General features: G+C 39.1%; 1 protein-coding gene across 1 annotated transcript in view; it reads right to left on the reverse strand.

Annotated features, from left to right (window-relative positions):
- Positions 1-5,083: 5,083 nt before the first annotated feature.
- The window catches only part of LOC136343964 (transcription factor Sox-3-like), a 30,334-nt gene continuing 17,267 nt past the window's right edge, over positions 5,084-18,150 (reverse strand). Inside the window, exons 4-5 of the mRNA XM_066290986.1 lie at positions 11,200-11,351; positions 5,084-6,831 (exon numbers count right to left, since the gene is read on the reverse strand). Coding sequence (XP_066147083.1) covers positions 6,232-6,831; positions 11,200-11,351 — 752 coding nt within the window. The 3' untranslated portion in view covers positions 5,084-6,231. The remainder of the gene's footprint in view (positions 6,832-11,199; positions 11,352-18,150) is intronic.

Consider the following 18,150-nt stretch of genomic DNA (forward strand, 5'->3'; position numbering starts at 1 on the left):
TCATGAGCTAAAAAATAAAAACCATTTTATTGCATGTTCATTTATCACAAAAAACATTTTCAAAAAATTCCAGCGTTTCCCGCCTTGTGTAATAAGAGCATTTTGCGCTTTGATGATTTTTAAAAAGTTTTAAAAAACAGGCCAAAAAATACTTTAATTGTTTATCAAAAACCGCCATTGAAAATACAACTTACACCCTGTATCTTGGAAACAATATATTTCCGGGCCTGTGTGTATAGGAACTTTTTTCCACAAATCCACCTGAGCAATCGCCCACTTAAATACTGCCGCGTCTTTTTTAAACACCCTGTATATCTATGATAATCCAAACAAAATGAGCATCAAGAATCCCAACAGGCGTAAATCGTCATTCAATCCTATGCGATTCGCCATTCGATCTGGCACGACTACACGTCCAACTGCGCAACTGCAAAACCTAATAAAGCTCGGACAAACAATTCCCGAGATATTGGGTGAAATCCAAACTTGAGTTATATGCCTTGAATATCTCAATTCTGCATTTTATTTGCTTTCAAGTTTCTTTTATAGATGGTGGGCCTTTCTCATATTTACCAAACCTCTTTCGCACATGCAAAAAAGATAGGACAAACACTATGTCCAGGTTAAATTTTCATGGCCTGTCCTTTGGCAAACACTAGCAAATACGGGTTATATGCTTGGACAGCCAAATATCGTCGAATCGGCCCCTTTTTACTTAGTGTTTTTGCGAAAAGTGCCATGCACGCTACTGTTTTCTTGAAGCCTAAATATGTCAATACAAATGTGTGTAAAATTTTTCACAAAAAAATGTTCATGATGTGTACAACGCCTTAAAATTGGATCTTTGCAAAATTAAGAGGGAAATGACGAATTTACTCCGGTTTTAGCGATATTTGGCTCTGTAGCACCTGCACGATAGAGTATTGATTTGCTAAGGTCAAAAGTCGAATCAGAACACTTCGAATTTTCAGTTAAAAACTTACATGATGTATCGATGATATTTTTCGTATAAAAAAATCGGTGTGGTTCGATTCGAGTTTTGATTTACTTAGAGTGAGGCTGCATCGTATGTGCACGACGAAGCCACACATCACTGGAATCGGAACTATCCAGTTTTCACTTAATTTTTTTTACGTAAAATTGTCACGCAGGCCACTGACTTTTCGCGCTCAAATTTGCCGATTTGTGCCTATAGCGACGCATAGGGTGTGGAAATTTGAAAAAGGGATCTCGACGTTTGCCTTCTGTTCGTAATTAATCAGACGATTACTGCACATTCGGGGCGATTATAATTACAGTTAAAGGTATAAATGATATCGCCTTCGCGACTGATGGTCAAAATTTACAGAGTGATGCTGATTTTCGAGTCACGTCCTTGGCTACTTTTCGAAATTTTTATGCGCCTCAAGAACTACAACTCTAACGACTTTCGGCATCAACCGAGACACGTGACTTATGTGCATGCATGTTTCCCTACATCTCGGTAAGTAAACATTTGCCTACCAATGTTCATGTGGAAGTTGTCTGCGCTTTCTGATGTAAAGTCTGTCCTCGTAGCCGTTCTGATCAACATTTGCAACCCGTTATCCACCAAATAAGACTGCAGGATCTACTCTCTGCGTCCATGAAACATTCCAGATTTGCCTCGTAAAGAATTTACTTTATAGATAATATAAAAACTAACTTCGCTTAGTAAAATCTTTATGAAAATAATGTATCAGTTGGAACCCACATTGCTCCTGTTTTTTTTTTTTTTTACAGCGGACTCCAAGTACCCATTATGCACTGAGGGCTATTACAGTAAAGCACGTGGGCTTTATAACCATACAATTCCAACATAGTAACGTCATAATCAGCGAAGTATTTTACTACTCTAAAATCACCAATGGACGTTTTTATTGTGGGACAAATAAAAATTTTACAACCTCAATTTGGCAGTAAATTTTAGTGCCAAGGGTAGCTTTCTTCTTAGAATTATAGATGATCATAAATAATTTTATAGAAGGTCCTGTAGCTTGCTCCTACCTATACTACAGAATTTCTTGCTCTCCGACTCAAAAAGCTTTTCAAGGGCGCGTATTACAGCGAAAAACAAAGACGCTTTTTTCACCGAGACTAAAAGGTAAAGAGTGATAATATCTTTAAAGTCATCGTTACTGCGTTGAAAATTCTCCTTTTCCTTGGCCTTTTAATTGCACAATAACATCGAAATTTGAAGCCTGCCCCATGTAATTTTCCTCGTTATTTCGATCAGCGTTCGATTTCACCCCCAGATTCTTTTCAACAGCCAACTTCTTATGGAATTATCGCCCCTTATGTCGTTTTCTGGTTGTCTAAACAACGTTGAGTTTCTGTTTGCCAATAGACCAAGAGGGAGGACGCCTATTGTCGTCTCGAAAATCGATAAGATGACAAGATAATTGGGTTATTAGGTTATCACTTGTCATACGAAGGAGGAATTCGTCTGTATTCGACCACTATGAATGGTCGATTTGAAAGTAGTGTTTAAATGATCTAAAATGCAGTACAATGTAGCTTTAAGACCAGGAGCCCATCAACATTAACAAGATAATCATACCAGTAATCGGACCGAGTCATCATTATTAAGAAATTCCTGAAAGAGCTAAGCAGCTTTAAAACACCCAACCATTATCCTTTCTGACACCTGATTATTTTCAAACCCTGTAATTACCCGAAACCAACTATTATCTGATTAAAAACAGAAGACTTAGTTTGGACTTGTGAATGAATGAAGTAAGTGTTGAAAAAGACAGAACTGTAATTATAATTAAAATGCCTTATAAGCAGAAATGTAAATACAATGTGGATTTATCATTCTTTTTTCAATCAGATTCGAATAAGAACACCGAAAGGAAGTCAGGTTGGAGCTGAGCTAAAAGTATGAATTGGAAAAGAAAGTGACAGTGACCCCCTTAGGTGAATCAGAGAAGGGGAAACCTCAATCTGAAGTACTTTGGACGAATGCACACCTTCACATTCTAATGCATAGTAACAAAGAAAAGAAAAACGGGAAAATCGTATTATGGTCAAAAAGGTAAACCGTGGAAGAAGTGATGGACGTAGGCCGAAGTGTGAGCCTTGAAAGACATCCAGTGATTACCTGCTTTCAGTTCATGGAACGAAGGGCGTGTTTTTCGACTTTGTCGAGAGTGACTTTTCATTATACAAAAAAGCGAGATGGACACGTAGAAGAAAAAAATCAACAGCTCGTCCATGTTGCTCCTCGACGGGATTAGGGCGGAGATTCGGGAAGAAGCTTGAGAATGGACGATTACCTTCCACACAGTAGACACTCCGATAGAGCAGCTTTCTCGTGCTGAAGGGGGAATTTCTGTTTCCTGAAATCAACGTATCATTTCATGAAGAAGGCTCTCAGTGATGTGGAAGAATGTATTTGCCTCAGAAATTACATGTTAAATTTACACAAAAAAAATTGAATTACATAAGTCCATCGTAAATAATTTAAACATGTATTATATATTCTCCTTTTAAATGAACTAAAGTTGAAGCAAACCATTAAATTTTGATATCGAGTCGAGCATCCTAATGATTCGCTGCTTATTAAAGTACAAATTTTGCTATTGAAACAAAAAGTCATTTCGCAACTTTAGTTACTTAAAGCTAACATAAATCACTTAAAAATATATAATATTCAAATTTTTAAATGAATTTTATGAACATTATTTATGCTTGATGGATTCGCTTAAGTTGAAGCTAATGAAAACGTTTGATTCTGTCAACATATTTGGTCAGGTTCGCCAGACATTAGCACTAGAGGAGAGACAAAAATGCAGGGAAGAAAAATATTAGTTGATTAGAGAGATTATCAACAATATAAAAATTGCGGATTGGAACTGTAGGACCAACGCAGATAACAAATATGTTATGACATCTTTTGCATAAGCTAAAATTTTGCGAATTTCACCCTCATGCAAACAAACCTTAATTCCTGGAAGGGCAGAGGAAATTTCCGCTATTCAATTTCGCAAAAAGTTAAAATAATTTCGGAAATTTTCTATCGCCGCTCAAATCAAACAACAATCAATTTTTTGATCGATTAAAGACCCGAAATGTAAAATTTCGGAATATATTTTTGATGTTGGTGGATGTAGTTGATGCTGGAAAACAACCGAAATGGTCATATTACCTTGAAAACACTGAATGCAATCAGATTTTATACCGCGATAAAAAACGTGTTTTTATCGATGCCCCGACCAATTTACTCGGTAGTAAATATGGTATTCGAATCTGTCGATTAAAGCGATAAACAGCAACTTAAAAACTTCGGAATTTCCCATTCTAGACCATTGTCGTGGACGTCGGGCGCAGAGTCAAGTCTGGATAGAAAAATAGAATTTTATAGATGAAAGATATGTCGTCTTGCTCACATCTGATGCCTTTTTCGAATTTTTTTTTCTGCTCAAAACACCATCGAAGAAACACCAAACAGAAAGTAGGGCCTGAAGGAGGAAAAGTTGCAGGTCGGAATTACCTTTTGAAATCTAACAATCGCCAATCGATGAACGTCTAACTGGAACAGTGCGTTTAGAGCAACTTCCAGCTTCCAGACCCGAGAGTGAATCAAATAGTTAATAGTTTTATAGTTCAGTTCTAAGGTGTACTATGAAACTTTGTAATAAATCTTCTGGCCCTTGAAGTGCAATTGGTTTCCGGTAAACCCGTAATAAAACTAATTTTCGTACGGGGATCTGCTGCTTTGAAGAAACAGGTGCGAGGCCGATTGGAATTTAAATTGTTACTTTGGGGGGTTCGAGATTTGCCCCAATGCATTTCTTACTTACTAGAACACTAGGATCCTACAGAGGCTAATGTTTGAGGTATCAACGAGAATACGAAGTACTAATAGACACAGCTTTCCAGAAGAGAAAGGTTTTTCGGAAGATTGACGTATGGAGTTAATGAAGTACTTATCAGATGATCCGTCATCACTTGGAAAAGTGAAACGACCAACATGCGTGAATTTCACTCATAATCGGAGGAAGAAAACGACCTTGTTGGCTTTCTAAAGACTAATTGGTTAAACTGAAATAAATCTGAAAACTTTAGTTCACAAGAGGCTCTATTACTGTTATTAATAACCATTTTGTTTCTCTATACAATAACGTAATGTGTATGTTTACATTAATATGCCTACGGCTACTATTAGGTAATGAATGATAATAACAAGATTTGCAAGAGATTTAAGTAGGTAGGTATACTTAATTCACATTACTTTCTGTTTATGTTACATTACTATCTAGCAAAAATAGGAACAAAAATTATAATCTCTGGATATAGAAACAATAGTAAAATCTAGTCAAATGACCGGTCTGAATAACTACAAATAAATAGAGTTTCTAACATTTTTTATAATCTTAAGAATAGAAAGGGGACTTTAAATTACACGTTGATATTTTATACAGAGTGTCGGAAAAACGAGGCCGATTTGCCATCCGGATATTGCGATCAGGTCAAATACCACAATACAGATTTCGAATTTTTTATCGACACCCCGTGCCCGCAAAAAAAAACTGATTCTGCTGTAACTGACCCTTGAGCTTTTAACAAAAAAAAAATATATTTCTTCTTCAATAACAAATCAAAAGTCTTATTTTTAGAGACTATTTGATACACTTGTCACGTACGCGATATATTAAATAATATTTTGTACACACTATAAATAGTGATATCTACACAGTCTATATGATACCGCTGAAACAAACCAAGAGGAAGCATGTAGCTTAAGTCTAGAAAACTCAATAGGTAAATGAAAAGAAAATTTGATAATTTTCAGAACCAAAGTGGCAATAATTATACACTCTGAGCACATGTTTATACTCCCAACCATGAAATAATCACATTCCATCAATTCGAACGAAACGAGAAGAAAAAATATAGGAAACTAAGCTAATCCCATGTGATTTTTCAGAGTTATACGAAATTGCGTTATTATGCATCTACCAGGTACTTACTATCATTCTAGGGTAAGACATCCACGCTGGAATACTCACTGGAATAAATTTAAAAACCAAAAAAATATCGAGGAAATTAATGTTTGATTCTACGTTGAACAAAATAACAAAATCCAGAAATAATCATCATTGATGTCAGAGTCATACCCCCAAAAACAATTTCCACAGGTCTACTCTCCATCCCTATCACTAGTATGCACCTAAACGATATCACTAATCACATTCACATATTTTCTGGTCAAAAGATCACGGTCAGCGGCCTTCTAAACTCACTACCAGGAGTCTGCGATGGGTACTGACTGGCGTACTGCGTCATAGGCAAAATTCCTGGAGGTACCGAATTGCCCTGTTGCATGGCACTTCCTGGATAGTAGCTGGGGATCGCCCCCGGGGACGCTCCTGCCGATGATGTGGTGGTGGAACTAGAAGAACTGGCCGCATCTAATCTTTCCTGATTATTCACTTTGCTCTCTGGAGGAGATTCACTTCTTGGCGAGCCAATGCTATTGCTGGGAAGATGTTGCTGCTGCTGTTGGTTTAATCCTCCGTTGGCCCCCATGCCAGTGTCGTACATTTTACCTATATCCAGGCCTGGGTACGTTCTAGGGCTGTCGCTGCTGTACTTGCCGTCCATGTACATTTTTGAGGTTTCGAAGTACGCTTTGGTAAACACAGATGTAGAGTCCAAATAACCTCTTTCCAGATAGGCCTTGGAGTTGCTGTCCATGTACTTCGGATCGGAATACATGGACATGGCTAAGGTAGAGGGAGGCATGTAGGGGGACCTATATTTGTCTGCCTCCATGGAGTACTTCATGGCGTCCATCGAGCTTACCACCTGCAACAATCGAGAGACATTTTTAAGTACAGAATGCAGAATTATCCGAGCTGTAATAATAACAAGCTGAAGCAGGAATTTCTTCCGAAAAAGGGTTGATTTATGAGGAAGACACACGAAATCCCGGCGAGGCCAGAAAGCTGAAAAGAAACTGCGTGACAGAAAATTCCACGCATCGTCCACCATTACGGCACAAAGAACCGGTGTTATATGTTACACGGCTTTGTAGTCGGGTTAGGAGCAGCACCTTGCTGACGATATATCATCCTGTACAATGGGCCTTAATGGACGAGATAAATGCCATGCGTTACGCATAACGTTATGTGTCTTCTGTGTGTTTAGGATGGAGGGTGTTAAAGACGCTTACTGAGATATTGTTTACGTTGGGGCGATGAAATAAAGAGTTGTTTCGGGAACCTTTAAGGGGTGTTTTTGCACGGAATGCCGTCTTGATCCTGCCTTTTAATTAACCGACTTTCGGCGTGAGGCAATCCCTGCGTTTTTAACGATTATTTCCGCACTCGCGGAAAACCCATCAAACACGACGGCGATTTTCCACTAGTTTGGAGATAAACTATTGGACTTATCGTGCCTTGAGCTCATCACATGGTATTCGGATCGGTGGAGGAGCAAGCCCATGATAACATCGAGCGTCAGTGTCTCGGGAACCGACGGAGGAATCGCCTCAAAGAATTAGCCGGCTGCTCTTTCCGTGGTGATTTTGAAAAAAATGCCCAAAACAACGGGAATTCTCTAAGTGCCGCTGCCTGGTTCGATTGCAGGATTCACATCGGTGAACTGCACTAAAATTGTCGAAAGGGGCAGTGACATCTGACTTTTGCCGATTTGACAGTTTGAACTCGGATATCTCGGGAACTGGCGGAACGATCGCATTAAAGGTGGCCACAATGAATCATCTGGATGAGCCTCGCAGATCGGCACCGACATACTTTTGGTTTTTGAGGTAGCCGTGTTCGGGGCGTCTAGTGCCCCCTTCGAACTTGCCTTGCGGCGATTTCGACGAGGGATTTCACCGGCGGTTTTTTGTCGGTGAAAACGAGGCGAATCGCCAGATTTTTTTCTATTTTCTTCCAGAGATGCCCGAATCGAATTCGTTTCCGTTCCGAAGCGACTAAAATTTTAATTAAGCGTCTAAATTCCCCAGACTGCTCTTAACCATTCTGTGCACAATAAAATATCCACTTTATTTATCAACATTACAAATTAATTAGATCGGTGACAATAAATTTATTATCGGTCGGATTACGGGGAGCCAACATTTGAATATAAATATGAAACGATGCCCAGCGTGCATTTGACAACTCACTTATTACCGCTAAGTTATAATAGGAAGGCCTATAAATTGGGTGTTAATACCATAAAAAATGGCCCTCTTGCATGCATTATTTTTCAAAAGTTGTTTGGGTTGATGTCGTTAACGACAAAAGGTGTCTGGCAGCGCGGTTATTGCTATTCTCAATTCGACAATGTGACTTTTACCGGATGTGAAGTGGACAATCGGGATTACCGGGCCTCAAGTGCCTGCCTTCTTAAATCCCTTGATATATTATAATTGACCTACCAAGGGAAAAACTATAGGAGTATCGCTGCCGTTGAAGAAACACAGTTTCTTGCACCTCGCCGAGGTTTGCTGCCGGTTATTTAGCAAACAAACCATTTTTCATGTTACGGATACGCCGGTGCTAAAAATCGAGGATAAAGATCTTACAAACAGTCACTATTGTGATTTGCTTGTTAGCACTTTTTCCATACGCATAGAGCAAACAGGAAAACAACTGCCCAACAAAAAAATGTCATTTGCGGCTAATAATTTAAGCATATTTCAGCTTGAAGTGCTAATTGTGTCCACTTGTTGGGCTGCTTGTTTTCGTCCAGTATGGTGTTTTTTATTTCTCGTTACAGATGCACGTTTCGGATTTGAACGACACTAGAGTCGCTCAATTATTATTCGCTCATTCAGAAAGTGGCAATTGACTCAATCGGATTTTTGTCAACCCGGCAGTATCAGGAAATTTGAACTTCGCGGAACGGTCCTCCGGACAGAAGGAAACTGTCGAAGAACGCTCAATTTGATGCAAAGTTTCAGCTGCTTCCAGGCCACCCCCCTACAAGAGCTCGGAGTCCTTTCACCTTTGTGAGAAGCCGGCAGGGCGTCAGTCCGATTATCAACGTCCACTGCCTCACTAACCCCGCAATCAACGAAATTCATGCCGATTTTTTCTTATAATACTGTTGGTGGAAACGACTGTTGGTGGAAACGACTGTTGGCGGAAACTGTCCGTTCCGTTGCGCGTTTGTTCAATTCCAGTACGAAAACCGTTAATTTTTCTCTGCAGACATGAAGGACTGTACTTTTTGGCGAAAGTCGGGTTAAATGGCCCCTCTCTTATTCACGCAACTAACTAATCACATAATCTAATTGCTCCACGCAGAGTTTAGAGTGAAACATACCTAGCGTGCATACAAAGCACTAAACAAAAGGAGCCTGCCAACATTATTCAGATGTAACCATGAATATTAAAGAGGACAACGAGATTTAAACTTCTAGACAGTATGAAAAGATCCCATTATCATGATCCCTAGTTTTAAAGCAATTTCGTAAGATGACTGGGCAGAATTAACCCTGTCCTTCCGCCGGTTTTAAGCCTGGCTGCCACCAAAATTGATGTCCCTCCACCCTTTTCGCCTCAAAAAGATCTTTTCGCAGGGATTCACCGAAAAAAAACACACTCATTTCGAGGGTAGTGTTTTGCAATCTTTACTGTGCCTAATCGAGTGTGAGAATTGGCACACGCTGCCTTCGGTTTTTAGTTTGGGCGAAATGCCAAGTCACGACGGTGACTGGTCATGGCTGGTCATTAAGGAAAGCGAAATTAAAACCGGCCAGGTGTTAAGGTGTCCATTAAATGTACTATTAAAAGGTTTTTCGAATGGATGTATTATTCATGATGGAGCAGTCACTACTGATGCTCAGAAATGTGAATATCATTGGAGAAACGAAATGTGATGGGCAATGAATCGAGGAAGCTCCATTCAAAAAGTCGAGGTTTAGTCAAAGACACATACACATGAGAGGTAATAATGCATTATTTCCGTCAAGGTCTTTGGTACGGAACATTATGTAATAATTGTGCAGATGTTTAAATTGCCTCAAATCAACCTTGCACATAGGTACACCTGTGTTGGATGGGCCTAAGAGAGCCCTATTTCTAGGAGCCACAAAAGGAAACTGATATTGGTTTCTGGGACTCAATTTTTATAACAAACTTAACGGAGGAAATCGCACCTTTAGATGGTTTACCGTTTGAAAGCTAAGAGGTGTTTCAGAAAAAATGCATTTTTAAATGCCTAAAACTTATCCTGTTCGAAATTTTGAATTTCTACTGAAACGTCGTCTGAGGGAGAAGGTACTTTTTAAGTGAACCTTTCAGAAGTAATTTTTCAAAAAATAAAATTTTACCATTAAACTCTATGTAAAAACGTGGCTTGAAATTCTGATTTTTGCTTTCTTTGGAAAATAAACAATCGGATATACAGGACGACACAAATTAGCATGGAGACATTTCAGGAACCGACAGTACTCTGCAAATAATAGAAAAAACGCTAACAAATCCACAATCAAAAACGCGCCGTTTTGGATATACGGGAGTGGCAAAATGTCAAATCGTTTCGTGTATGTCAAGTCATCCTCAGGGATGCTTTAAGTAAATGTTTTGATACTCGAACACTTATTTTCTTTAAAACCCTTTACTAGAAGATGTCAAAATTGTCAGTAGCCACACACAGGGTGTTATGTTTGTTTGGGTCATGTGCTGGTTTACGTTTTGTTTCTTTTTTTTTTGGAACACGCTGAACGACTTGTGATACCAGATTTAAATTCCCCTTTCAAATCTTTAGCGTTTTCGTCTCTCGCAGTATTTTCGTCCTTTCACCGTTTTCGCAAAATTTGCAAAAATATCTATAGGCGTAAGCTGAGGAAAAAAATAATCGTCCGGTTCAGTTACCAAGAATCTGAAGCGATTCGTAACATTTAATCAAATTTATGAAAACGAAAACGATATTATAAAAACTCTTGAAAATGCCCCTTACAAAATATGGAACTTTGCCCCCCGCACGTCGAAAATGGTACGCGTCTGTCAGCGTTTTTTCATTATTGTGGAGAGCACCGCTCCCTGAAATGTCTCCGTGATGACATGTTGCGTCCTGCATAGCTACTTTTAGAAAATGATCGTTTTCGAAAGACCCCCTCCATAACTGTGAAACTGACTTTCACACATCGATATCACTTTTACGGCTCCTAGTAAAATTGTCGAGCAATGCAATTTTCATAATGGCTAAATTTCCTACTTGTCCAGGCGATGTCAGACTAGCGGTCATTGCCGCTGCCGACTGCTGGGCAGCTGCGGCTGCAGCTGCCATAGAAGCTGCGCTCAGTGATCCGTAAGCTGCCGATGGATTGTAGTATGACGCCATGGACTGACCCATACTCGATGCCATTCCTGAAAAGAAAAATAATAATATGAAAACTGAGATGAATATTTGGAGATTGTGCTGAAACAATATTCCGACGTTTAAATTGCGCTCAAAACGATATCACCAGACGGTGTATCAGAAGTATCATGCTTTCTGATTTGAATTTCAATTTTGCAAGCGTCACAAAAACGCATGGCAGAGCGTTAAATACGTAATTTTTAAGCTAGAAAAGGAACTTTTGCCCCTTAGAACTTGAAGGGAAATAGTAGAAACCTGCCCCTTTTTTTTCTTTTTACTGTATAATCCAAACTTGAGGATTGAAGAACCAAGAGTCTTTGGCATCGCAATCGATAATAATTAATCACCGTGTTTATCTGCAACCGCCACAACATTCCTGCGGTTACCAGGGTCCGATCCCCCAGAAAGCTGACCAGCAGGAACTCACACTTCTTCACTTAGAGGCCAGTCCAGGTGTGTCCGAATCTTCTCCTCGCTCCGTGACACTGAAGATATTTATGAGGAGAGAAAGAACCACTCCGGTTCTGATATGAATCATTCCGGAGCGGTTTCTTTTTTGTGTCGATCTGGTCGATCGCATTTGCGGCTGATTTACACCGGAGCGATTTGTTAGGATTTACGCTTTGCGACGTACCTGTCTGATTATGTTTATGGCTTGCTGGGCTAAAATGATATGTTGCCCATTGTGGAAATGTTGCATTAGATTTTTTGAAATTCCTCCGATAGTTACATACATGCCCTAGGTGTCAATAGGTACAAAGAATGTGTCACTGAGGCGCTAATGTTTTTTACTGCCTAATTTGACGAAACGCTAATGAGCGTTAGTGGTCGTTTAATAGCCTCAGTGACGTAATCCCACATAACCATAAAGATATCGAAGACATGTGCTAAGATCTCCTCATAGAAACAGCTGCAGGAAAGATTTTTTCTAAAACGCTTCTGTTACAAGGTTATGAACTTATCATTATTAAAATCTTTACGTAACGGGCGATTCAATACACAGAATTGTTCAGCAAATATTTGAGAAATCATCCTGCCGCCTGCAAGAAACAATCAATCAATTGTCGTGGTGTTTAATTAATGTCATTTTTGATGAATATTAATATCCATTTTATTAACAAGTACTGCCTTTCGGCGTGTCAACTACATCACGCCGGCATCGTTGTATGAGAACCGAGTTCTGTTTGTTTTTAGTCCCGGTACGCACTTCAGAAAATAGTGTCTTTCATTAGTACTGCCACAAAAATACCTTTAGATAATAAATTTCAGCTTCACAAAGTATGTAAGTACTGCCACAATAATTATTCGCAAAGTGGGTTAGGATAAGTGCAATTACCGGTTCTATAGAGTATACATAGCTACACGCAAGAAGGGCCACGTTTCTTTTCTCACTCGCAATTGTGTGTTTACTTTCTAGATGGCTTTTTTCGATCTTTGTCTTCTGTCGCAACAGTAGCAATAACAAAAACAAACATCAACAATTTCTTAGAAGAGCCGAAACACCAACATTCGCTCAATCTTCAAACTTCCATTTTCCGCATTATTAATTTTTTGAGCATGGCACTCCTGTTGCCCTGTCGGTGTTTGCGAACGGCCAAATACCAGTTCTCAAAAATGACCCAAAAATGTTGCATTTCGACTAAATTTGTAAACAGTTTACGTCAAAGTTTACTTAAATATGCCGCGCGACACAGAAAAGAGAACACCCCGTAAAAATGGTTTTGTTTAAATAATTTTTGATGTGCGCGTTTCCTACCCGAAATCAATTACTTCATTAAAAAATTGCATAAATTTAATTGTTAAACACCAAAAAAAAAATTATTAATTTGTCGGTCCTCCGCGGTCACCCATACACTCCAGTACACGTCTCGGCATGGCTCAATGAGGTGATTGATGCCCTCTGGGGGATCTCGTTCTAAGCTAACAGCCTAGCATGACATAGCGCCACTAGGGTTTCTGGGGAATGGGGTAAATTATGCAACCTTCTACGAACAATATCCCATTCATGCTCAATGGGTGAGGGGTCTGAAACGCAAGGTGGCCAAGGTAGCAAATTGAGTGCGTTTAATTGAAAGAAGTCCATAGTCGCTCTAGCTACATGTGGTCGTGCATTGTCTTGCTGGAAAACTGGATTGATAAGAGTTCACAGATAGAGCACGAGATAAAGTTCCAGGACTTCTTGGGCTGTCATACTGCCTCTAAAGAGAAGTAAAGGTGACCTGCTACCATATGCAATAGCACCCCAAACCATTACCCCAATGGTCTGATTGTAATTGTAAACTGAGGATCCCGTCTTTCACCCTTCTTCTTATTCTTGTCCGGCAATCATGCGTACCTAAAGAAAATCTGGATTCGTCATTGAACACGATATTATCCCATTTCAGATTCCAATTTATCCGTTCTCTGCATCACTGCAGTAGATTTTGATGATGATTTAAGGTGTGGGGTAACACAAGATTGGGACGATAGGAAATCAGTCCAAAACTTCTTATCCGGCGATAAATGGTTCGAATCCCAATGGGTCTTCCATACTCAACAAACTACTGATTCGCCAGCGTCATCGACGAGACGAACCCATCTCTAAGAGCCATAATTCGAAGGCGGCGATCTTGGCGTTCTGTAGTACTTCGGCATCGCCCTGTACCCCTCCCTCCGCCTGTTTGCTTTTCTTGGAACAACCCCTGACGACATCTCTCTGTAGGGTTTACACTACGGTTCAATCTAGTAGCGATTTGCCTAAATGAGCGACCCGCCTCTCGTAGACCCAACATTAGACCTCTATCAAACTCGCTCGATTGATGAACATTTCACTGCATTCTGCACGTAGGCATATTCGATTGATCTAAAATCCCTTTCCTAGCACACTATACACCAATAAATGATATTTCGCAGTCGTATTGTTGATATTTTATTGCAATTTTTATAGAAGAAAGTCTAAAAAACTCGTAAATACATTGATAAATATGACTGAAAATTTAATCGTTTCTTGCGTTCCCATATACAAAAACGCATACCAAAAATTATTTAAATAAAACCATTTTTACGGGGTGCGCTCTTTTCTGTCACGCAGTATATTTGGTACTTCTGCAGAACTAACACTTCCCTATTCTAACGTTAACCCGTAGGAGTGTGTCTCTAACCGTTCTCGAGATATAAATTTATAAACTTAGAATGTAGGTACGTAAGAACTGCTTGTTCTTTTACAGGACTACATTGTATTTCGACTTTGGGTAGATGTGCTCTTTGAGTTGCTCTGTAACGTCGTGAGTGTAAACCGAAACAGAAAGCATTTTACGTAACACGGTGAGGGTGGACGTCCTCAGGAGGTCATTCAAACTGCACAAGAGATAGTTTATGAAAATCTCACGACGTCCATTACGCACCTATGTCAACAAATTCAGGTTTCATTTACAACATGTCATAAAGTTTTGCGGAATGACTTGCAACTTTACGCTTATCGTGTCCAATATGTTCAGGAGTGCTACAACCAGCTTACAATAGTTGTATCATAGTGCCAACAACTGTCCAGTTGCCGAAATAATCTTTTCTGGTGTTGAAGTCTACATCCAGCGAAAGTTTGAACAAGAACAAGCAAACAAAGAATAATCGTTGGTCGAATTTTCTGAAGGTACCCAGTTAACCTGTTTTGATGCGATTATTCGTTAAAGTGGGAGCATTATTCATTTTCGAGAACATCAACTACAGAACACGATCGAAATGAAATTCTTATTCCATTCTTTGAACAACTTCACAACGACCGACTGAAAAGTGGCAATTTTTAACTTTGAATATACGTACGTATATACACACTAGTGCAAGTTAAAACTTCTACAACCCTGCCAAGTTTTACGTTACTGCCATTTCAATTTCTGACACACTACTACGGAGCAAGGATTTATATATACAACGATAATTTATTCGATAACAAGATAATTTAAATCATTATCGAATGATTGTTATTAGAGAAAGTGTTTGAAATGATCCCCATTACGTGCCGCACACAAATTGGAACATTGCCACCTAGACTACCGGACATCTCCCGTATTTTCAGTAGTTGTTCTAAAAGCGGAATTTTCGATTCGCCCTATGAGCTCTTTTTGAAAGTTTATAAGAGCAGAGCATGCGTTTTTTTTCACAAACCTCGAAACGCAAAGCTCTAGAGGTGTTAGATCGGTCGGTAGAGGAGGCCAAACAATCGGTTCTGCGCGCGTCTGTCCATCTTTGTGGATAATTTGCATCTAACCAATTCCTCGCCGCCAGAGAACAATGTGAAGAACATTCGTGTAATCATGCTGTTAATTTATGGTCAAAATTTAAGCTAAACAACTCAAAAACCTTTTCAGCAATAAAAAATAAACTGCAAAAAATATGATACTTCAGCAGCCCCGTATTTCCTTAACAAAGCTTTTCTCGTATATAGTTAACATAGCAAACTAATGTTATTTTTATGCGTAGAATACATGGCAATCACTGTATTGACCGTGACACATCCGTTGAGGAAACATGATTTTGACGATGAAGTGTTTAATAATTGGAGGAAAGTGTGATAAAAATTATTTTTGGATTGAAGCGTGTCACGAGTGCAACGTATATAGATAATCCGTGGAAACTCGGATTCATGCTAGAAAATCGTCACGACACTAAAAACACCACTAGAAGTAGGGAAAATAGGCGTAAATGTAGATGCAGATAGATATGAAAAACTGGGATTACGAAATATCCGGTCGGGAAATATATTTGACTTGCTTGACAGGTAAATTACCGGTTAATATCATTTTATATATCTAAGCGTCAACTGTTGCTGTCATTTACGCCAAATATGTCACTCATTCTGTCATTATTGAAATTGACAACCGAATTAAAAAACATTCGAACAAATTCAACACGACTTGTTGGCTTAGGTCAATGATTTTGGCGGTAATTTCCCGGTAAGATAATTGTCATCTTACCCTAAGAAATATGGATACTTGAATTTACTATTAATGTGTCACACCGAGTATTCTCCAGTTCATGCACCCACAAGACGTAATATTTTCTCGACTGAAGAATGGAATTCTTTTGAATTTGCTACATCACAGTTACTACGCTTTCACGAAAATTGAGCATGTTCTAAAACCGATTCGAGTAACGAAATTTGTGTGGGGGTTCCCATGCTGAGCTTCAGTTGGTTTTCAAGTAAGTTTTTCAATTAGGCAAATCGAAATATCGACAGCGATCCGAAGTAACCGAAACTGAACTGACACGATTAAATTGTACTCAAAGTACATTTTCATCGTTACCTTCGCCGTCAATCCAAGTTTACCTGACGTGACCGACACAGCCTTTGAAGAAATCCCAACTAACTAATCATCGGTATGACCAGATATAATTCGCAACAACCATAATGAAATTTCAAACGAATTTGATTAACATGAAGAATTGAAACAGAATAAACATGTGTCAAAGGAGTGAATCGAAACAAAACGGAGAGCAATCAAAGGAGGAAGTTGAAGCGAGTAGGAAACGAAAATCGATATAGAAGTCGAAAAAATCGAGGAAAAAGCAATTTCAGATACTGATATGGCGTTTGATGAATGCTCAGTCTAATGAAGCTTAGCGATGAATGAATGTTCGAAATGTGCAGGTGAAAGTTTAATTTCTTGTTTGTTGGAAATGTTCAGGGCTGACAGCCCGGGCGAATTAGGAACAATTAGAAGAAAAATTGCGCTCATTTCGTTAATTTACCCAATTAGACGGTAATAGTGAGTTTACAAAATTACGCGACTGCGGCCGCCGTAAATAATCAAGAGCAATGACGGTTTAGGGCGTTAATACGGCTTGTTGGAAATCACCACAAGTGACACAACCTTATTCTCCTACAATACTCCATTATGTATCTGCCATCGTTAACGCGGTAACAATAAAATTGCGAGGAAATATAAATATGCGAGAGGCATTCTCACCTGTCTTAAAAGGTCGCTCAAGCCACCAGGAAACCACTGTTGGTTACGTACACTGTCGACCGTCTCATTATAAATTAGTTCGAATTTAAAATTGGCGCAGCTGAGAGAATAAAACTTTCGAAAGAAGTCAAAAGAAGAATTAACAATATTTGCCGACTACCGAGTCAGTTTTATCCTTCCTTTTCCCATTGCAAACAATGAGATCGAATCCGTTCGACTACCTGAACCAGATATAAGAAAATAGACAAAAATCAAGCTGGAATGGCAGATTGATTGAAAACCAACAATACGGGGATTGTATTCCCTCTTTTCATTCGAAATCCTCCTCTCGTATTCTTGTGCGAAAAGAGGAAGCTCCGTTGAACACGTTTGAAATAATAACACCTGGTGCACGTCTGAAACAATTATCTGACCTATGCTTTGGCAGTTCACATCCGGATTTGAATTTCAAATTCCTTGGTTTTGAGAGCAGTTATTACCTGGTAATAGCTTGCACAAGCACCAACGACAAAGACAAATCGTTATATACATTCGCACCCAACGGACATCAATTAACTGTGAAACAATGCGGCCATAATTCATAAATTTCAAAACCGAACATGTTCAGCATTCTACGTCGACGTTTACACGTATGTTCTGTCCTCACTGTGCTGCCTTTCGGGCTATAAATCACTAAAGTAACCAATCTTACATGTCAAATATGAATATTAAATGATGCTTGATTGACGGTTAAATGTGGCCGGCTCTTTATCGGACCCACAATTGTAAAATTGTGAGGGAATATTAATGGATTTTTAAAAGAGAGATCTTTTAATGAACGAGTTGTATTAATGAGGTATTATTGAGGTGTCAGATCGATAGGGTT

This window comes from Euwallacea fornicatus, chromosome 16 (assembly GCF_040115645.1).
Source record: "Euwallacea fornicatus isolate EFF26 chromosome 16, ASM4011564v1, whole genome shotgun sequence".
Classification (NCBI taxonomy): domain Eukaryota; kingdom Metazoa; phylum Arthropoda; class Insecta; order Coleoptera; family Curculionidae; genus Euwallacea; species Euwallacea fornicatus.